A 22586-nucleotide genomic window follows, 5' to 3' on the forward strand; every position below is an offset into this window, starting at 1 on the left:
CTCCTGTCCAGCGCCTGGCTCCCCGGCACTGCAGAGCGGGGCAGGGCTAGGAGAAATCCCGTCTGGAAAGCGTCCACCATTGAGTGGCCTGTAGTCCCGGCAGGGGGAAAGCGCAGGGTGGCGCTCTGAGCCTGCTCAGGGGAAGGCAGGCGGCCTGTCCAGCCAGGGGTGAAGGGGGCTTGTATGTCGCGCAAACCAGGGCTCAGAGCTAAGGGAGGAGGAAGGGACCCAAAAAACCAAGTCCTGCCACGATGCGGCAGCTCCGTGGGACCCAGTTGGCAAGGACGCAGAACAGGTGAGCCCCGTCAAGTCACTATGTGACCGCTTTCGCCTCCTCCCGCATCCACACCATGCTAGATTCAAACGCGCAGGATAAACCCTGACTCGAAATGTTTAAAACATGCTGAAATCCCAGGAAATGTTACTCCGGTCTGAGAAGCTGCACTTTGTCAGCGCTCATTGCCATGTGCAGTCATTATACCTATCCAGGTGGGGCTGGCCAAAAGGAGCAAAGGAAAGAGCGACAAGGGATCGCGCCTAAAATATTAAAATGTAAGATCAGATCCGCTGCTGGAAATAAGCAGGAGTTGGCTTCTAGCACTTGTCCTGAGAAGGGAAGAAGGCTCCATGGTAAGGTAAGGGAGAAGTCGTTGAAATGTTGAGTCAGCTACTGAACAGAGTCATGATTTTGAACATTCCTCTGCTCCCTACCTGTCCTCACCCCAAAACAGGCGTTTGGTCTGAGCCTGCGCTGAATCAGCGACCTGGGAGAAGGGACTTGTGACCTTTGCCCTCTGGAGGAGATGAGGAACACACACGCGCCTGGCATGGAGCGTTTTACTGTACTGTATTTTAAGAGATTCTCGTGGAAGATCAGTAGAGCCTGTGCGAAAAACTAAAATCCATAAAGGCGAAAAACAAAGTTGCTCTTCTATAGCTAGGTCCAATAAAGACCCTTTCAAAGCACAAAGTATATAACATAATTATGCCTCTTGCTGAGCTATCCACCTATCAAAAGTAATGAATGGTCAGATTCCGGTTCCAGTAACCTAGGTGTAAATACGGAGTAACTCCATTTAAAGCAAAATTTAGCTCCCTGTTGTTTTGTTTTTAAACTGCACTTACCGGGATCCGATAATAAAGAATTAAAAGAAACTTTAAAAAGTAGCAAAGGGAATAGTTACAAACAGCATTTAAAAGCCACCGGACTAGACACTCAGAAATGCTAACTGAAGTGATTTCTCTCAGTACACACTTTTCTGATGCATAACAAACGGCTTCTCTGAAAGGTGCCAAGCAAATTAACCAGAAAGCCTGAGAAAACGAACGAAAATAAAAGAAAGAAAGAAAGAAAGAAAGAAAGAAAGAAAGAAAGAAAGAGAGAGGCGATAGTAGAAAAGTTAAAAGTAATCAGTCTAAGATTTAAAATAGATATTTCACAATCAGTTTTTCCTCGGAGAGGTTGGGGATTGGGGGGGGGGAGGAAAAATCAAGCTCTGATTCTTAGAGAGTCCCTTTAATATAATAAAGTAGAGTATAATGAAACTAGCTGATTATGCAGCTCTCTTCGGTATGTTAGGAAACACCAAGCTACTTAGAATTAGAGTGAAAATGTTTCAACCTTTCATCAGATCTGATTAAGCTCTGGAGGCACTAAACCTTATGCCACCACGCTATTAATACGTTCACACGTTTTCCTTGCTATTTCTTCTCAATGCCAAATTAGAAGTCGCTTCCCCAAACACAACTGAAGTACGCCAATGTTAGGCAAGCGCGCATCTACCCATCTACACACACGCATATATAATATACATTCAAATCTAGTGAATTAACATCCTACCTTCTTACAGTACTAGCTTCTTGAAGGCTATGAAATGTTGATAGGTGTGTAACATGGATCCGCATAGCAGGAAGTGTTCAGCATTCATTTCCCTTTTTACATTCTCAAGGAAAAAAGGCTGGACTTAAGACAAGCCAGAAACCTTTTAGTTGTTTAAAGAACGAGGAGTACTTGTGGCACCTTGGAGACTAACAAATTTATTTGGGCATAATCTTTTTTGTTTATTATCTTTAGATATTAGGCTGATGGGGATGGAGGGAAGACAGAGAGAACGCATTTAAGCAGAGTCAGAAATCGCTAGTATTTTTCAACCAACTCAACGGCATGCGCCTCCCCTCTCTACCCTACTGAAAAGTTTAAACTGAAAAAATGAAAAATGAAAAGCTGGAATAAAAGGAAAAAGTAGGACACGAATTTTGATAGACATTGCTACAGGCTTGTGGAAAAAAAGACTTAAAAGGTCAAAGAGCAAACGAGAATGGCCGCAATAATTCTAAGGCGCTTGGAAGGTGAGTTGATGGACACCGGTTTGACCTGAAGGTCAGCAACTAGTTTAATTCTACCTTGATCTACACAACGCTTGGTTTAAACGCAGGATAATTTGCAGTTGGTATCAAACAACTCAATGCCCTTAACTAAATGGGTTTAGTAAAAATAAATCAAGCTACAAAAGGGAAAGAGATTGGAATTTTGCTCCCGAAGAAGTTAAAGGAAAAAAATGTCTACCCTTATACAACCTGCAAGCACCAACGAGACAGTCCATTAAAGAACGGGGAAAGCTCACACACCTTTGGGGGAGGAGGAAGAGTGTTGTCATTTGTAGATCCTGTTGTAAACCTGCCCCAATTCCAGAAAGCTAGCTCCATAAATTTAGCAGAAGTCTTCTATTTATTGTCATGTTAGGCTCCTTTTCTTTTAAGTGACAGACTGAAGGAGCATTATTATGAGTTACTAGAAGAAGCATTGCTCTTACCTTTACCATTTAACTTTCCTTTTAGATGATTCTCATATTCCTCGGAACCAAACTTTTATTTAAACAAAACCCACTACATTTTACATATAGATTTAAATAGAGCTATGTTTAAATATGTTAATCCCATTTAAATATCATTTTTAAAAAGGCAAAGCAAACTGTTGCTTTGTTTCAATGGAAAACTTTGTAGGCCTCAAACATCTACATTTGTAAAAAGGCTGCTTAGAAATTTAGCTTATTTAGAATAATTCCTGTTTCCAGTTTATTTTAAATGCCCATAAATTTGTAGGATCAAATTCCCGGGTGCATCACTCCTTTACAATTGTTGGGAGATGCTATAAACGGTTATATATTTCACATTAAGGCACAGAGTGCAATTTTGGAAATCTGAGTTCTGTGTACATATTTCTTTAGTTACTGAATTTCACAGGGATTCATTAATCTGGCAGAATGCAAGTCCTATATTTAATAGAACAGGTTAGGTTTTCAAAGAGAAAAAAGTTCTAAGGCAAGAAGAGTTGGCTAGGATTTTTCACCAAAATTTAAAAATTGTATGCATTCCCATAATATCAGTAAGAGATATTCAGTTCTAGGAAACCCTCACAGTAATATTTTTACAGCGGTGTTCACCGACATCTATGGACAATAGCCAACTGATATATAAACAGTTTTAGTCCTCCTGGGCTTTATGAGCTTCTTGTTAATAAACTAAACTACAGTCCCTGAAATTAACAGATTCTGGGCCCAATAGAAGAAGGTCCCTGGGTCAGGATACAATAAGTCTTTATACACAACAGTTAGGTAAGTTTTCCCCTCAATGCCTATACGAAGTTGGAGTTCCATCATGTTAATTAACTTTTTTGTGGGTAGAGGTGGTGGTCTTATGCTATCTAAAAAACATCCCCAGAACATTTCTTTACTTTGGATTTTTAAGAAATAATGGTCTTTTTAATATAAATTGACCGTTTACAATCAATCCAACCTAGACAGAAGGGGAAAAAATTAAAGAAGTATATGCAACCCAATTAATTCATACACAAAAGATCAGCAACATTGGTCAATAGTAGATGCTAATGCCTTTTCTTTAATTTCAGCTATTGCTATAGTTTTCATACAGACTGACTAATTATCCATTTTAATGTCTCAAGTGCAGTTCACATTAGATACTACAGTTTAAAATTAGATTTGATTCCTTGTATTCCCTTGTTGACATTAAAATATAGAGAATTATTCAGACAGTAGAAGTTTCAGGTAAATGACAAACCACCTACAGTGACTGCATTAAAAAAAAACAATTAACTGACCTAATGGAATGTTTTATCTGGAGTTTATTAATACCATTTAAAATATTACAGATAAAAATCAATTACATATTTCATGCATTTAAAATGCAAATCTAAAATGTTCCAGCGAAAGGCTTTCCATTTCAATGTGAAATATCCAAATTATTTCAACATTACAATGAGACAAATAGTTTGCAGCATTTGCAAACCGCTAATGTAGTGTCAGGAGTGTTTATTAACATTTATCAATATTATTTTCAGGAAATACACATAGGCCAACATTAGTTCAGTTTCACTTGGACAGTTTATTTAATACATGGGTTTTGGCAAACCCACTTTATGAAATATAGGAGAACTCTCACTTTAACTATACCTGAACTGCCAGCAAATGCAAATAAGTACATGCTCCATTAAATTAAATGTCATTCAACATTTATCAAATATTGTTTGCTTACAGGTTTATGCCTATCTAAATTAATATTCAAGCAAAAACTATATCCTGAAGTGCGATCTGAAGATACACTTCAAGAAACAAGTCCAGGAAAAGAAAAAGGCAGTTTACTAGGACTGCAACAATAACGCTTAATATTTTCTCGTGACAAAAGAAAAAAAAGCTCAAGTGTACTTCAATATATTTTCAAATATTTACTAGAAGTAATGTACAAGAAAAATACTATACAAAATCGTCTCCTGAACAACTGCACCTCACACCGATACATTGGTGGAGTTGTATGTAATTGTTAGCTAATCTAGAACGATTCCCCAGTTGTACAAACCATTAGATTCAGATGCATTTTACAAATATTTTATTTTCCTATTTCTCCCCACCATCCTCTTTTTGGCATTCGATCTACAGCTTCGCTTGAAACCAACGATGCTTCTTCATTGGATTTGAATTTAATTACCAAAAAATAAATTTAATCCTAATTATTTTCGGCGTACCGTGTGAATGTACAATAACGGGAACTATACAAATGGACGGGTGGACTAGCAAACGAGATTAAGTTTGGAAAGTGGGGTGGAAACCTATTTTTCAAAAGGACAAATACAGTCACGCTGGTCTCACTGGAAAGCAGTGCTTTAAAAAAAACTATTAGATCGGGGTCATTTTAAATTCAATATTAGCGCTGTGTTTCAGAAAAAATTGCAAAATGTGTTTATAAAAAACTCTGAAGTTGTTATAACACTCCCAAATCATTCCCTCCATAGCCAGAAAACAAGCCCGCGATATGTGCCATTTCTTCGGCAACTTTGAATTGCTCCCAGGCATATCTTTGATGGTTGGGGTGTTTTGTTTTGTTTTGAATTATTATTTATAAGTGTAAAAAGCTCTTGACCTGTGAAATGGCGATTACGTTAGGCATTTAACTGCTTCCAGCATGTGATTTTTAAATAAACACGGAAGGATTTTTTATTTTATTTTATTTTTGGGGGGGAGGGAAAAAAGTCTCCAATCCCATTTTCACCCAACTGCTTCAAGTGGCAGAACTGGGCGCTTTCTGCCCCCAACTTTCTCAGTGAGACACACTACGCTTGCCCCCATCTCGGACTCGCTCGCGCTATTTTGTTCCGATCTGCCTCCTCCTGGGCCGCTTTTTCCCTAGAGCTTTTCTTGTCTGGCCCCACGTTCCCCTTAACCCAAGCGCGAGCGAGCGAGACGCGCTTGGAGGGGGCTGGCACTGAGACAGGAGCGGAAGCTGCGGGGAGGGAGGCCCTGGGGAGAGTGTCCGTGAAAACAGTGCACGTTACTTACATGTCCATGGCCCCTTTACACAGTTACTCCCGCGGGGGAGCGGGGGAGGGCGCCCAGCCCCAGCGTCTCCCCCGCCCCCCGCCGCAGCCTTCACTCCAGGCCGTTCCTGTGGCCGGGCTCCGGCGGCTGCAGCAGCTCCGGGGAGTGGCAGGGCGGGCTGCCCGCCGCGCTGTGCTCGCTATCTGTGTCGCTGCCCTTCTTGCCCCCGCTGCCGGAGCCGCCCCCGCCACCACCCCCTCCGCCGCCGCCGCCGCTGTGGGTCTTCACGTGCTTGCTGAGGTGGTCGCTGCGCATGAAGCGCTTGTTGCAGACGGGGCAGGCGAAGCGCTTCTCGCCCGTGTGGGTCCGCAGGTGCCGCTGCAGCTCGTCCGAGCGGGTGAAGCGCTTGCCGCAGAAGAGCCAGTTGCAGACGAAGGGCCGCTCGCCCGTGTGCCAGCGCAGATGCGCCTTCAGGTGCGACGTCTTGCCGTAGACCTTGCCGCAGCCCGGGATGTGGCAGCTGTGCAGCCCCTTGCGCCGCAGGCTGGCCCCGGCCGGCCCCAACCGCTCCGCCTCCTGGCAGTTGGGGCAGTCGCAGGTGGCCCGGCCGGAGTAGCGGCGAGCTGAGGAGCGGGGCGAGCCCCCCAGCGGCGCGGCGGGGCCCCCGCTCAGCATGGAGCCCCCGGCGCCGGCCAGCGGCGAGGGGGCCGAGTCCGGGTAGGAGCCGGGCAGCACGGGCTTAAATCCGTCCATGAGGTGCTGCCCGGCGGGGCTGAGCAGGTGCGAGGAGGCGCCGCTGCTGAAGGCCGAGTGGCCCAGGCCCGAGTAATCCGAGTTGTAGCCGCCCAGCGGCGAGTGCAGCGAGGTCTGGAGCCCCCCGGCGGCCGGGTGCAGGGAGCCCTGCAGCGCCGCCGCCCCGCTGGGGTTCTGCACGTCGATCCAGCCGGCGCCCACGTCCCACCAGCTGGAGGCGCCGGCCGAGCCCACCTCGCCTGCGCCCAGCCCCGGGTGCGAGGGCTTGAACCAGGACTCGTAGGGGTGCGCCATGCCCACGCGCGGGTAGATGCCCTGCAGCCCGTCCACCGACGTGTGCACCTTGGAGAGGAAGACGGGCTGGTGCGCGGCCGCCTCCTGGGACGAGCCCCCGCCGCCTCCGCCGCCGCCGCCCCCGGAGCTCACGGGCGCCTGGAAGACGGAGTAGTCATTGGCGAAGGGCGAGCTGGCGGCGGCCGCGCTGCTGGAGGTCAGCGAGAAGGCGCTGGAGCCCGGCGAGCCGCCGCAGCTGAAGGAGTCCGAGACCAGGGCGGCCGCCGCCGCCGCAGCAGCCGCTGCCGCCGCAGCCGCCGAGGAGCCGTTCCGAGAAGCGCCCGCCACCCCGAAGCCCGACAGGCTGGAGCCCACCACGTTGCAGCTGCCCGAGGAGGAGGAAGAGCGTTTCCAGGGGTGGAAGCCTTTGCCGAAGGAGGACGCGCTGTCCGAGAGGGACGAGGGAGACGGGCTGGGGCTGCCGATCTTATTGCAGGTGGCGGCGAGCATGGCCAAAGGAGTCGAGCCTAACCTCGGTTCTTCCTGCGGAGAGAGGGACAAGAAGGGCATCAGCTTCAGAGCCTGTCCTCGAAACAACCCTCCCCTCCGCCAGCCTCCCATCGCGTCCCTACCCCTCTCCCCAATCCGCTGACCCAGGCTCGCTCCATCGCCACCACCCCCGAGAAAGGAGATAAAGTTTTTTCCGGGCTTCCTCTGAAATGAGCTGGCTAACGAGAGTTGGGGTTTATGTAGCCTCTGGCTAGCTGGGGTATTTTAACGCTGATAAACCTAGAGGGGGTGAAAAAATATTTATTTCCGCGATGCTAAAACTAAACCCCCTCAACCCGGAGGCAGCTACGTTGTAGCTTGTCCTCCTTTCCCCAGGAACTAACAGGTTCGCTTCTCTCAGGCCAAAGACGACCAGGTTGCAAAAAGTGGCTAGACAGTCTTATCTACGTACCAATAAACAAACATACAAGTTCAACGTACCTGCTGGACGCGACGGGCTGAAAAATGTTAAAGGGAAAAAGAAAACCACAATCTGTTGCAAATTAGCAATTGCACACGGACGGAGAAAGTGCTGCTTTTTTCCTCCAGCAGTCACATGTAAAGAAGAGAGGACACTTCACCGGGGATACAGGAACAGCACAGCCCGGGCGCTGTAGGTTGCTTCTACAAATGCCCTTAAAACCTTTTCCTGCACACTGAAAAGTGACTCTGGCCCCTTTCCCCCCCTCTCTTTCTTTTCTCCTAAACTCACTTGTACTTAAGAAAAAAAAAACTCAATAGAGGAGACTGATAGCCCTGGTCAAGACTGGGGCTATTTTAACCCCCTCCAATCGACAATAAAAAGAAACTAATTAAACCAGCAAGAGAAAAAATCCTTAGACTCACCCCTAGAAGTGAAGTTGCCATCACACAAAAGTGCCCTCCTCTCAGAGGATCTTTTTTATATTGATAAATCAGAGGCAGTGTTTTTTTTAGAGGTGTGCAATACAATGATCAGTTCCGCCCATTCCACCACAATTGTAGCTCCCTCTCAGGCTTTGAAGTGCCGCTGAGTCTCAGCCAGCCAATCTACAGCCTCGCCGGGCCTCTCAGATACGTTACTGCGTGAGGTCATCAGCACCACCAAACGCATTCAGCAGCCGCGCGGCAGCAACAGCGGCTCTCCAAAAAGAAAGACACAGAGAGAGAGATTGCAAATTTAAGGGAGGGTGCACAAATACAGGGTGCTCACAAATACTCAATGCAAATACCCAAGTGCATTTCTGCTCCCCCCTTCCCAGTCCTTTTCTTGATTCCAAAAACTCCCTGCAGCATTTTCAGTTTAGTGAGTGTCAATAGTTTCATTCTTTTGTAGCTCTTGTTACTCTCCTGCCTTTCCACCTTTAGCAATGTATACGTAGTTGGGGTTTTGTGGCTAGAAGTTATGGATTGTGCCTTCTGGTGGACTTTTTTGGTTTGTTGGGTATTTGGTGTGGATCCAAAGGTCCCACTTTCCTGATGGGGCGTTTGTTCCCTTATAGCTAGCTAGTTCTGATTGCAGTTCACTTCGTTTTTCTTTCGGACTATTTATCTTTTCAAGGGAAACAGGAATTTTTTTAAGTTCAATGATTGTCTCCCCACAGTTAGATAGATTTCTATCCGGATTCCTTTTACATTGCTGTTGCTTTGTGCGAATGTTTTTGGCAACCCAGACTAAGCCATATATCAGGCACGTGGGGACAGTGCCAGTGCCCTAGGTTATAGGTACACGGAGATAATTTGTGGTATATATTCTCAGAAAGTGTCATCAGAGTTTTAGGAACACGGCAGCTATACAACAGTGTAAACAATATTTCATTTGCTATTCCTCTTTGTGTATTGAAAATACGCAGTTTAATCTCCTCTCCTCTGACGTCCAAATGTTGATAGTTTAAAGGTGGAAGTTATTAATACTGTGAGCAATGGAGAGCTGCGTTGTTTTGACTGGCCTACTATGTTTGGGGGGTGGGGGGTTGTTTTGTTTTTGTTTTTTTGTTTTTCTGTTTGTTTTTGTTTTAATCAAATGCATCAGAGCTTCCTAAAACTCAGAAAAAAATGCAGCTGTCTTTGGGTGAGGTAGTATCATTGGTGTACATTTCGGGTAGTAAAGTCGGCTTGGGTGTTTGTTTGGGTTTTTGACTTGTTTCAATGTTGCGGGGATATTGAGCATACATCATATCTATTGATTAAGGGGGTAACGTACATTATCATACTTTGAAGTAAGAGTGAAGTAAATTAATGAACTGCTTTCTTTCTCTGAAGACTGACGGTTACCATAAATGTCGTGTTTCTCTCCGCGAGCTGCTCTGAATGATTTTAGCCTGTTGAGAAGGCGTGACAGGCCAGCCCAGAAGGAGGAAGGGGTGGGGGAAGGAGGGAACTCCGTTTAACAAATAAAAAAGAATTAACTTCATTGCTTTGGTCTCCTTCTATAATGATATTCATTTTACAGACCTAATGCACACTTGTTTAAATTTCGGGTTTAATTCTAATCAATACCATCATCCGGTAGAAAACGGGGGGGGGGAGCATTTTCGTGAGAGACTCCCTTGTATAAATGCTTATTAACTTTTATCTCTACTTCCTTTATCTGTTGGAGCTGGAGTGTAACTATTAAGACATAGATCAGAAAGCTTAAGAGCAAAACACGCATTTTAAGCAATATGCTTTTCAAGCGGAATAGAAAATCGCATTTTGTGGCGTGCCAGAGCCTGCGTAAAGATCATTTACTGTCAGCCTGATAAAGTTCCTCTATGTCTGTTACAATACATGAGCAAAGTACAATGCTTAAGTGGTATTTTTAAAAAATAACCTCTCTAGTTAGGTCTTTAATTAGATCGCTTCCACGTTTGTCTGCATTTTGTACGAAATGAGCCTTTTATGAAGTTGGTTTGTTTGTATACTTTTACTAACTTTTCTTTTTAAATTTTGTTCTGAAAGATTTTATTTTTCAGTTTATTTTCCTCTGTCAAAATAAATAAAGCCGTGAGACATTGACATTGGAAATAATGAAAAACTCTTACAAAAATCCCCTATAACGGGAACTTGACAAAAGGTTTCAGGGGAAAAACAAAGGCAAATACATAATCGTAACTGAATAAAAAGCTCAAAATTGGGTCAGTAGCATCACTCTGATGGTCTGATAGTTTCACTGAAACTGGAAAAACAGCAGCTCTGAAATTTGAGAGAAGTGAGCTGATCATTTCTGAATTCACCCCAGGAACATCTGTAACCTTCCCCTTTTGTATACATTGCCTGCTGGGCAGAGGATTTAAGAAAGCTTACAATTTTGTTTGCATTTGCGTTATTGACCACTACACTTAAGGGTGTATTACAGTAAGATAATATGCAGGTTTGTGGGGAGGAGGGGATGAAAAAAAGCTAGCAAGTAAAGGCTTTTCCGAAATTAATTAAAACTTTTTTTCCATTTGAAGTTTAATGTACTGGGGTAGATAAATGTTCGTGCTGTTTCTTGAAAACCTGTGGGATCCACTCTCAATAAAGCGAAAATCTATTAGCATTCTGTATGCATCTGCGGCATAAATTTCATTTGAATTTCAAATTTAATAAACCAGGAGGTTTTTAATCATCCCTGGTTTTATTTGTTTGATATTAACATGCTTATTGACCGGGTCTGTTGACCAGTTTGATCATTACAGGACAGCAAAAAGTTAATTAAAACGACCACAGCTCCTTAATCATATCATCTGTCTCATCCATGTCGCTCCCTTTATTACAGGCTATGATGGATTGTCTCCCAGATTAATTTCTCTGTTTCTTCGATTTGGACAACAGCTTTGGGGACCTAATTTACATCCTGGGAACAACTTGCTCAAGTGTACCGAACACCTTGTGTCTACGGTATACATTAGCAATCTTAGAACTTTACCGGCAAGGATAGCTTTCGGTAACCCTTTCCTCGGACCAGAACAATGGCCCCGTGTGACGCCCAGTACCCTGATAATCAAATACATAAGTGCCCCTAAGGGTTAGCTGCCTGTATACCATGTGCTTTAGAGGGGGGCTCTTTCTGTTTGATACAATGAAAATATAGTTCCTCTCCGGCTATTTCAGAAGGACATAGCTGGAAAGGATTTAATCTAAATAATGAACAAATCACACCTGGAAGGTAAATATCAAAAATGAGACTGTATTGCAAGTGTTTGTACTCTGTGAGTGTGTGTTTTGTGTATATAATACCTGTGTGTGGTTGTGATCTATTAATAATCATGTAATATCCTGAATGTTATACGATTACAGTTAAATCGCTTAGTGTCTAAGTAATTATGCACATTTTCTCAGCCGTCTCCGTAAGCGTAAAATGAAGCCTACAGTTTAAACCTGCCTGTTTAAATGTAACTGGTTTAAATTCAGGTTTTGACATATGCCTTGGGAAGGATCTAATTGACTTGGATGCCTTACCCCCTCATGGTCACTGCATTGGAAACTCCTGTCTTGGACTGGGGTGCTGATAAACCGTGCGGGAGGTGGACCCCCGTGAGGGGAGGTCCCTCCGGATTCTGGATTTGCACGATTTTGTAGCTCTCGGGTTTATGGCCAAAGTTTCTTCCTTTCTTGCATTCCTGCTGAAAAGAAAACCTGGACAGACTGTAGCAGGTACCTGTGGATTCAGACGGGCACCCCCTTTTACATTACTGCTCTAAAGACACTTGGCTGTGTGTCTAATGATTTACTGAGCGGTGACAACAAACTCTCCAGGCTTCAAGGGCTCAGCTTGGGAGGAAAAATGGAAGGGAAAAAAAACACAGACACCTTCCAGAAAGGACCGTACTGTTATTACCGATTATCATTTACCAATAATAATTATTAATGTTATTATTTGATTGTCAGCCCCATCTCTGCATCGCTATAGCTGATTTTGGACGTTTTTCTCATTACTTAATTGGGCAAATTCGTTGATTGCAGCTGTGCAGTAGGGTATCTTGGTCTAATGAGAAGCAGACTGCTAAAAGCAGAGAATCCTTTTCCTGGCTGTATTTATTACCGAACACAATGTACCTAATTGATATCTCATGTTGTACCTGCAAGCACAGTATTGTTCCCAGTCCTGTTCGCGAACTCTGTCGATTTTTTTTCAAAAACATTCAAGATTACTTTTAAACGGCCTTAATGCTGCGGCTTTCTCATCTCAAAAGGGTAGAAATGTCTCAAAATGGGCATCGCTCCTCAGCCTTAGAGCCTGGTTTACTTACTGAGTCATTTTCGCTAGGGCACAGATTGATCTTCTATTTTCAGCTGACTGCGGACAAAAATTGTGCTTTGTTTGGTCAAAAAGAGGGTATGCGTCTCTCAAATATCGATGCCTGTTCAATTAGATTAGTCTATGAATACAGTATGCACATATTATTGTGTTTATAGGGAGAGAGAGAGATGTGCGTTCATATCACAATGTTTATAGATGGAGGTGTATACAATATAACTGAGCAACATTTTCACGGATATTGTGTAACTGTACACCAGCGGCGTTCCTAAGTGATCGTGTAAGTACATGAGGCATGTTATGGAGTGAAAGTGAGCTTCTAATCTACGTGCGTGTGTATGCCTGTATTTCTGTTATGCAGAGGGAGAGAGGCAGCGAGAATGCGCGAGATAGACCTGCTCTCTGCAATACAGTAGGTCGCTTTGGTTTTTCCTAGAATAGATTTGTTTAAGCTGTTTTCTGTGTTTCTGCTATATCTCACTTCCTCACAGCTACCACTTACAGTTAAAAACTACTAAATCCTTATCCTTGGAACTATTGATTTCTTTTCATTCTGCTCTGTTAGTAGAGGAGGCAATGCTTCCAGATTACCCAGCGTCTCCTCCAGACGGTTGACAATTGCAATCGCAGTTTCGGAAAGATAAATGTTACTTTGGGAATTCTGCTTAATTACAAATAATCTAGGAGCTGCTCTGGGTCCGATGGTTTAACCACACGTGTTCGAATCGTTGTACAAGCTTTACAAGTGGGTGGCAAGAAACAGTAAACATCTGAGAAATCGGTGTGGGAGATCTGACGTTCCCATTGATAGTGAATGTCTACAGCCAGGTTATGCCCTGAAAATAGATTAAAAAAAAAAAAAACACCACCACCCACCCACGTACACGCAACCACCAGAGCTCCAGAAGTCACGGTTTGCAGGGTATATACAAGAAGAAAAATGAAACATTCCCACGGGTGTTCACGTGCTGGCATTTGCAGAGAAACGACAAGCTGAAAATAAATCCTTGTCGATTAAATACAGGAATTCCTGACCCTCCGATAATGCTGCATACCATTAAACAGTTGTAGCTCCCGTTTTCCGGATCGTCGTAATAGACAGAAGTCCTACGATTTGCCCAATATTGATCTATTTACTAGTCCACTTATAGTATAGCTGCCACCTTTTTGTAGCTATTTGCCTATATAACAGAGCCATTAGCGTCCCCACTGCCCCCTCTCTCCTCCCCCCAAGTCGTATTAACTAGGGAGGGGGGAAAGGTGGCGACCAGGTTATTCTCTTAACCTGACCTGGCTGTAAGAGTGAGATGAGCAACACTGAACAGATGTCCCCATTTAAGCCATTCTTTTCCCACATGGCTGCTGCTGGATATTGCCAGCGCACAGGAAGCTCGCTTCAAACCTGGCCCATTCCCGGTCATAATGGCCAAGTTATTCTGGACCAGTGAGCACGAACAAAATGGGCTTCAGATCGCGTGCTTTAAAATAATTCGAGTCCAGGAAAAAGCCAGGGGAAAAAATAAAACCTGTTAAAAAGCATTTTGAGCTCTGATCGCAGGAGAAGAACTTGCTCAAAAGATCGTTATCCTCCCTCCTCCCCCTCCCCGACAGATATGGTATAATTTACAGAGCAACTTAATAATCCGAGGGGCACTGCAAAAGCCCTTTGCGTTGTAAACCGCTTCTAATTACCTGCCAGAGCAATTAGCTGACTATCACGAAGAAATTAGATCGCTCAATGTAGCATAAATAATGCGAATAATTTCGTAAGGAGAATGGAAAGCGAGACCTGGTGTTTCTTTATAAGGAAATAACACCTCGTACTGTACGAACCCTACATGAACACATATTAATGTCTAGGCATGCATGGAAATGAATCCGAACATGAACCCTCTGGCTTTGATTCAGCGCTTTCTTCATTTACATATGCGGGGTGAAAGTCGGCTTCCAGGCGTTTAGATATAGAGCTCTTCCAGATCACAGTAATTAACACATAGAGACTTCAATAGGAAAACCTGTTTTCCAGATGATTTTTACAATGCGGCTTTATGTCTCATTTGGCAGTTTAAATAGCTGGAGTTGTTTTCTGGCTGCATCTCTGCTATCATCTGTTGAGCATATTTTGCCTAGAATGCTGACCAAAATGTAGGAGCAGAATTTTGGGGGGGTGGGTGGGTAATGTACTGTGTATGCCCTTAGTTTGGGCGCCATTTCTGTTTCTTATTCTAATACAGGATGGTTTCTACGCAGATTGTATATAGTTTTGTTATAGGATTGTCTTTTTAAAAGTTTATGTCACTCATCCTTTATATTCACTTCTCTTGGTATATTGCACAGGAAAATAGAAAATCTTTGCACGATCCTCAGTGGTTGCAAAGAGTGTTTTATCTCAAGGTGAAACTTGTTCCTGAAACCAGATTCTGCAGAAAAGAAATCGCATTTTTCAGGGGGAAATCTATTTATTTAGGAATCTAGGTATCAGGCTATTTAATAACACAATTTAAAAGATACTGAGCCATTAGCCATTATACTGCTGGAACTTCAGATCTGGAATTCAGTCAGGACATTTTGCTTAAAAATTCGTGTATACCATAGATTGAACATAGTCTCTGATGTGGATGTAACATAATGTAAGGGTGCGTTTATTTACAGTTTAATTTAGTTGTGGCTTTTTTTTTGCTAAAGTTGATCGAGTTCTGTACTTTCCTTTCTGTTATGTTTCCCCCCAGTAATCAGAAACCTGCTAGTCAGAAAGCTATAAGCAAAGTGGCAATACAAAGTGAAACTGATCAAACCACAATCTGCTAGCTAGTTACTATAGGGCCTGATTCTTGAATTAATAAATTTAATTGGAGTCATCTGAATTGTTTTCAAACACAATTGACTAGGCGTGTGTCTAATATATACAAATACATACATATACCATTATTATTTGAAAGTTATCTCTGATCAAAACCTCCGTTGGTGATAAAATTTCCCATAACTTTCCAGTAATTTGTGTTCCACTGCTGTGATACTATCATTTCAGTTACTAAACTAAAAACCATTTATGAAAAGTCTTGTGTATAAGTAGTATTTGTAAAATTATATTAATATGATTACTATCATACCCCAAGATTTGAATGGGGAGCATTTAACTGTTTCACAGTCTCCACATAGAATACACTTAATTTGTACAGAATGAACAAGTGTTTAAGGATTCTTGGCTGCTAATTAGAGAAGGCTTTGAAGCTCCATTACCGGCAACAAAATTATTGTGGTCATTTTAGGATAAATTCTGCAGTCCTTAATGGAGCGAAATTCCCAATGAAGTCAATGGGATAGAAGTTAATGGGCATTTTGCTCTATTAAGGACCACAGAATGTGTTCCTCTGTGATTTAGAGTTTACACACTGGGATCAATAAGATGTGAAAAGAATTAGGGCCAGACTCTGCTCTCTGTATAATCGTATAAACTCGATTGACTTTCGTGGAGCGGCTCCGAATTCACAACGGTTGTAACTCAGAGCAGAATTTGGCCCTGAAATTCTTCTTTTTGGCTCTTACATGCAAAGTGCCAAATCATGCTTGCCCTACTCAAGCGAGTTGGGCCCGCTGGCTTCACTCAGATGTAACGGGGGGGGGGGGCAGAATTCGGCTCTAAATACTGTTTCAAATGGATATTAATTTCTATAGCACATTTTGTGCCTTTTTAATGGGGAAAAACGCCCATTGACTTCAATCCCATTGACTTCAAAGGGAATTTCGCATCGTTAAAGCGAGCAAAATTTGGCCCATGCTGTGCTATCAAGTAAATATCGAGCTAATTCACAAACCAGAAGTGATGGCAGTATAGTTCACATACCCTAGTTCAGACAGAACGATGTCATTCATTCTCGCATTACTGTGAAAATTCCACCTCCCTCCCCCGACTCCCGCCCCCCAGTAACCCAAACACTAATCAGACAGGTTGGTTTCCAAATTTGTCTTTGGATACCGAGAGCATTGCATGAGAACACAAAAACTAACCCTGGATTCCACGTACAGTATATCACTTAGATAATGTTTTCACCCCTCAGCTCATAGAGAGCCGTACTAATATCAGACTTGGGAAGTCCGTTTGAAACCATGGCCACCTACTGCTGTTAATGTGATTTGACAGCCAAAGATGCAATGCACTGGTTTTAAGTCACTGGCATTTAGGTTACGCCTTAACTCTGTAGAGGCTTATTATACTTATTAAAAACGGGACTGTCTATCTACATGTACAGAATAGCATTGCAAACAATACATACTGTTCGAGAGTTTCTGTTAGAGAACTCGAGGAAAATGTTGCTGAGTTGGTTAGGCACTTCTTCTATTTAAAGTTCGATTGTTTTTCTGTCCTTGAAAAAACAATGCAACAGTGATCTTCCCTTCTTTTCAATGGACAGTCCCTGACAGTCAGAGCCTTATCCAAAGGACTTTCAGGGGGATACAGAACTGATCCTCCAGGACGCTGCACATAACATTCGGGTTTTTTTTTCTGCCGTAATAATTCATTGTACAAATCAAAGGTCAGACGTTTGCTTGTCCGTTATCAACCACAATAATTAACTCCTTCTATTTTTCCTACATACAGTGTTATAGTGCAATAAAAGGCTGCCGTACGAACGCCACTTTGGATAAACCTCTTCAAAGGGGATTCTAGAGAGTCAAGTTATACATTGATTTTAAACGCAAATGGCGAACATAAATAATGGGTGAGATCAGCTAAGGCTTCTGGAGCTTTCATGTATGCGCCAGCTGGAAATAAAAAACCCAAGAGTTGTGCATCAAACGCTACTGGAGATTCCTGGAGATGAACTCACCCTCCCCCCTCTCCCACAAGCCCCCCCCCCCTTGTTTAGCTGACTGAGCTAAAAATTCGGGCCCGATCCTTCAACCTTTACTTCGGAGAAACTCCCTCCTGCTTCCATTGCGGGATTGTGTCTATCACCTTTTTTTAAAATGTCCTGGTATTTTCATACACCGCCCTGGTCGTGTCAAATCTAACCTTCGCAGGGAATCTGGGATAGCTGAGATGCGACTATCTCGGCAACTGCTCAACTCCTGCCTCTGTATCAGATTTTGCAGCTCTGCCTCAAATATATTTGGCTACATTTAAAATATGCCAGTCCTGGAATATGGCCTCTTAATCAGTGACGCTTCCCCCGCCCCTTTCTGAAGGAGCGCTCTGTTAGCCTCTCTAAGAATAAGTTTGGTTTATATTTTGCCTGCTTCTATAAATAGTGTAAAATGGGCACGAGTGGTGACACGGTGCAGACCAGATGAACTGGACCTAAAGTTAAACAAGACTATATAATACTCATAATAAAGGCAGCTTTTCAATCAACGGGCTTGTTCGTTATTCAGTGGTGTAGGGAACACAGAGAGTAGTTCTGAGGGATTCGATTTCTGAGAAAGCTTTAGTAGTAGTCACAATGTTACTGGTGCTGATGAAAAGAGTGACCTTTCTTTTTGTATTTTCTTGCATGCAACTCTTTGGCAGATGCGCCTGAGATGCAACTACAAATTGGTGAATTGGTGTTGCCCAATTTCTTACTGATTTGCCCCTTCATGACCAGAAGCAAATCCAGGTGCCCACAGAGGGGAATAATCTTGCGAATCCTGGTTAAAAACACCAGGATATAAGGTGAATGCCTGTTCAAAAGAGCATGAAAGTAGGGAAATAACTGATTTTTAGGTGTGAAGTGTAGAAGTAACCAAATACGCTGTAAGGAGCCATGGCGATGGAGCGCTACTTACCGATGGGATACAATGGGGAGATTTAGAATTTAAAAATGTGGTTTAATCCTGTTGACCTGAGGTGGACAGAGATTTTACCAGGGAGAGGGCTTTTCCCAAGTCAACTCTTGGTTATGCACTTTGATGTGCAAAGTGGATGCTCTTCTTCCATCAAACACAAGGCACGCTTAAGGACATTTGTCCCCCTGCCTTCCCCCTCCTAGCTACTGGCCGTTCATAGCTCACTTACATTTGCCTCTGTGTTTTCAGTAAAATATACCGGGGCTCGAATCTCGCCTTCCTTCGCATACTCTTGATACTGCCCCATTCGAGGCGGTGGGAGTCAGATTCACACAGACAGGGCCTGATCAAAAGCCTGTTGAAATCAGTGGAAAGATTCCCAGTGACTTTAATGGGCTTTGGATCAGGCCGTTGGTGAGTTTTTCTGCCATGATGAAGGGGGGAGAGAGTGGGAATTTCTGCAAAAGTCAGGAACTTGAAACAGGCAATAGTGTGTGCAGTGAACCATGGGGGTGTACGTGTACTGACAGTGAAATGTTTTGGAAGGACAGTAGTAGTAGAGAGGCTTTAAGTACTTGAGTTCAATTCCAGAATATAGCCACAGCCTGGTAGTTTAGATCAGGGGGATTCACAGCATTTAGCCCTGTGCAAGGAGAGGCCAATGCCAGAACTAACAGGGTGTTTAGCTAATTATCTAACGACGCTCTGTAGGAGAGAGGCAAGATAAAAGGACAGAATGGTCCTGTGCAAGGCGGACAAGTAGGAAAACGCTGGCATGGTCTCATCTCTGTTCCACGTGAAAGGGCAGTGCACACTCACTATTATACAGCAGGAAATTGTTTTCCAACCCGGGTCAAAATCAGAGTCTAATCTTACCGAGGGCATACATTTCCTGAAGAAAAATAACCATATACACACGCAGAAGGGGTGTCCCAATTAGAAAGCACCTGTGTACGTATTACAGCGCAGCCGGAGATTGCCCAGCTCTATGTACAACTGTATCAACAAGGTAAGTTCATGATCAGAGAGGTTTGGATTTCCTTTTCGGGTTGCTTTGGTGCACTTGTTGTGTGAGGACAGCAGCGGTGTCCAGCGGTCCCTTGCATCCAACTCCCCTCTTCTTCCCCCCAGACACACACACTTTCTCCCTGAGATCTGCCCTCCCCACGCTCACCCAATTAGCGCACGCGCGCACACACTCACTCCCTATATGCCACACACACTCCCACAAATTCTAACACACTCCCTCTCAATCACGCTGGCCCTCAGCACTGACAGGCGGGGAGGGTAAAGGACAAAAGGCAAATCCCAGCTCCGCACGGTGTATCCAACCCTACCCAGCCCCCCTCCGCCCCTCGGATCCCACCCTTTCCCCTGATCCCGCCCCACTCCGCCCTCTCGGTATGAGTAGCGCCCTTGCATCTGAACGCTAACAGGGGACCCTCTGACACTACTCTGTGTTGATCTCTCTCTTTCCTCCCCCGCCCCTTTGCGCCTTGTTCCTACACCAGGGTGTGAGAGAGATTAGGACTCGAAGCACATGTGTTTGCCACTTGTTCTGCTGGCAGGTGCAAGCAACAGGATTGCTATGAATGGGCACGAGGGGCTGTGCCCTCTTGTGTGAGGGGAGTTCATAGTGGGGGCGGTAACTCTACCCCTCCTCCCCAACCACACACACACACACACACACACTCTCTCTCTCTCTCTCTTTCCATTTCCTCGGGGCGCAGTCTACACACAGCAGAGTCTTTCCTGCAGCTTCGAGTGCCTTTGGCAGGGGACAGGCTACAGAAGACACTTGAGAGTGAAGCTATGGCAGACTGTTAGGGGTGGTCGGCGGCGGGCACTTCAGATCCTTTGTCTCTGATTAGCAGGGAGGAGGGGCGGCGACTTCCCACCTTTACAATAACCCTGCTGGCTGCACCCTTTGTTTTCCGGGGGATTGCGTGTGTCTGTCTAATCAGAGCCCAGTGGCACTGGGAAATACAGAATGAACAGCAGAAGCTGGAGAGGACAGTCACTCCTGCCTAAAGTTCTCCTTCCTCCCACCCCAGAGCCCCGATTAAACCCATTATTAGCTCTAGAACTCAACTGGGAGGGTTAAATGTGATCCAAGACACTCCAAAACGTGAAGGCACAACCCCAAAGTCCTTAGAAGGGCCAAAATCTGACTCCCTTACTCATGCTGAGTAGCACTTTACCCCGGGAATCGTCCCCTTGAAACAAATAGGACCGTGTGGAGTAAAATATTACTCGGTGCACTTGAATCTCTCATCTTTTTGGTATTTTTTTAACCATGAAATGAAAAAGAAAAGTGACAACCACGTGTTGTTCTCTAATGGATATATTAATAATATTATTATTTAATAAAATTGAATATTGTTTTAATAATAATGTATTACCTGAATATATATTTGCCTTTACCACAGTTATACTTACAGTAATTCTTTGAGTTACAAGCATTAATCCTTCTTCCAATGCCCTGATTTATTATAATCTAATGCAATCTATGCTGTATCTCACTTTATTTTAATATAGAATTACATATTTAATTTGAGAAATCTAGTGTCTTGCCCTTAAAATTCACCATCGTTTTAATTATCATTTCTGTTATGTATAGTACTGCAAACTTCTAACTGTGGAAAATGCTTAGAGCTCAACAAATTTGTATATATAGTAGGCTATTTACAATTTGTTAGTTTTTATGTTTGGCTTTATGGGCCAGATTGAAAAGCTACCATTGACTTCAGTGTGGGCTCTGAATCAGGCCCAATGAGAGAACTAAATTTCATAAATCAACTACTCCCTTAGCTCAGAATTCCTGGTGTCTTAATTAAATTTAACTAATGTGATGTATCTCTTAACAAAGTTTTAAAGAATAACTTTTTTACTAAATTTCAAAAAGCAAAATCTCCTAAATCTCATTTTTTAACATAAAATAAAAAGTTACAGGGAGTTATCTTACTAGTTAAACACTAAAGAGCAAGGTATTAGTTTATTTTCCCCAGAATCTGTGTATGCAGGTTTCAACAGATTTTTAACCAAAACAAGTCTGACCCTTTAATGATTGCTAAATGTTTCTGATGGAACGATCATTTGGCTATATGTTGTCATGTGAGTTTTTCAAAATACTGCCCTTCAAAATCTACTGTTCATCATGTACATTTTGCAGAACATATTCTATTTTCCCCCTTATACTCTTGACTGATGAAGACTTGAAAGATACTGATAAAGAAGTACTCTCCAAATCTATGTTTGTGTCTACATTAAAAGGAGATCAAACAGATATCAAATATGTTAGCTAAAAAGGTTCAAATGCATTTATTAAAAACTTGCCCTTTGGGTATGTTTGAAATTAATTTCTCATACAGGATACAGCCACTAATCTGAGGAGAGCTTTATATTTTGTCTGTGTTGCTGGTGATTGTTAATTAGGTATAATACATAAAATGGAGACCATTTTAAATCCTAGTTTAGGAACCTAATTTATTTAGTAGTTTATATGGACACCTTTTTTATTCTACGGGGGAATGGGCATTAAGTCTACTATAGTTTATTGTGGGAGTATTGTGTGCTCAAAGTCATTCACCAGATAACATCATGTTAGTAGTTATTAATTTATTCATCTACTTTCTGCTACACTAGGAATACTGCCTACAACTGTTAAAGAAGCAGCTGGCTTTTTTAACCATATAAATTGGGCTCTGAGACTGTCAATCTTCTTTGTTTGACAGAGAGGAGTTCCTGCCTTCTTTGAAAGAGTAGCTCTACATCTGTCATTCCATTCACTAGTGTGGCCCAAAATCAAGGAGACTACAGCTGTCCTGTTCCTTTCAGATACTGCTGGGATATAGAGGTAGGAGGATTGAGTATTTGGTCATCATGTTCATCATGCATTAAGCAAGCTACTACAAGTCCTTCCATGTAATTGTATTGTTTTCCCACTGCTTGAATAGAAGGATATGCAGTTTAAAAGGTATTTGGAATGTTGATTCTACTGTGTGTTTCTATCTAATTGGTTTAGTCTGAACTTGCATTTGTTAATAAAATACATTTTAATTGAATCTAAAATTGTTAGCAATAATTTACATCTAGGCATGTATACATGTGCATATAAATGATAGATTTATATGAGTATAAATAAAGCAGAAAATGTTCATTTATTCTTACAGGTTTGGAACGATACTACACTGTCGTGTTGGCGCAAAGATGGGAAA

The 22586-nt window shown here is 43.1% G+C and overlaps 1 protein-coding gene across 2 annotated transcripts; it reads right to left on the bottom strand.

Moving 5' to 3' along the window:
• Positions 1–2850: 2850 nt before the first annotated feature.
• SP8 (Sp8 transcription factor) lies at positions 2851–8406 on the bottom strand. 2 transcript variants are annotated; one of them, XM_005290837.4, is made up of 2 exons: positions 7845–8406; positions 2851–7397 (listed from the first exon to the last, which is right to left on the bottom strand). In XM_005290837.4, exon 2 carries the CDS (start codon positions 7362–7364, stop codon positions 5940–5942), a length of 1425 nt encoding a protein of 474 aa, XP_005290894.1. In that variant the 5' UTR covers positions 7365–7397; positions 7845–8406; the 3' UTR covers positions 2851–5939. The 2 variants fall into 2 exon arrangements, with proteins under 2 accessions (XP_005290894.1, XP_005290893.1); XM_005290836.4 differs by having other exon boundaries at positions 8250–8404.
• Positions 8407–22586: the final 14180 nt, after the last annotated feature.

The sequence above is a fragment of the Chrysemys picta genome, chromosome 2 (genome assembly GCF_011386835.1).
Source record: "Chrysemys picta bellii isolate R12L10 chromosome 2, ASM1138683v2, whole genome shotgun sequence".
Taxonomy (NCBI): domain Eukaryota; kingdom Metazoa; phylum Chordata; order Testudines; family Emydidae; genus Chrysemys; species Chrysemys picta.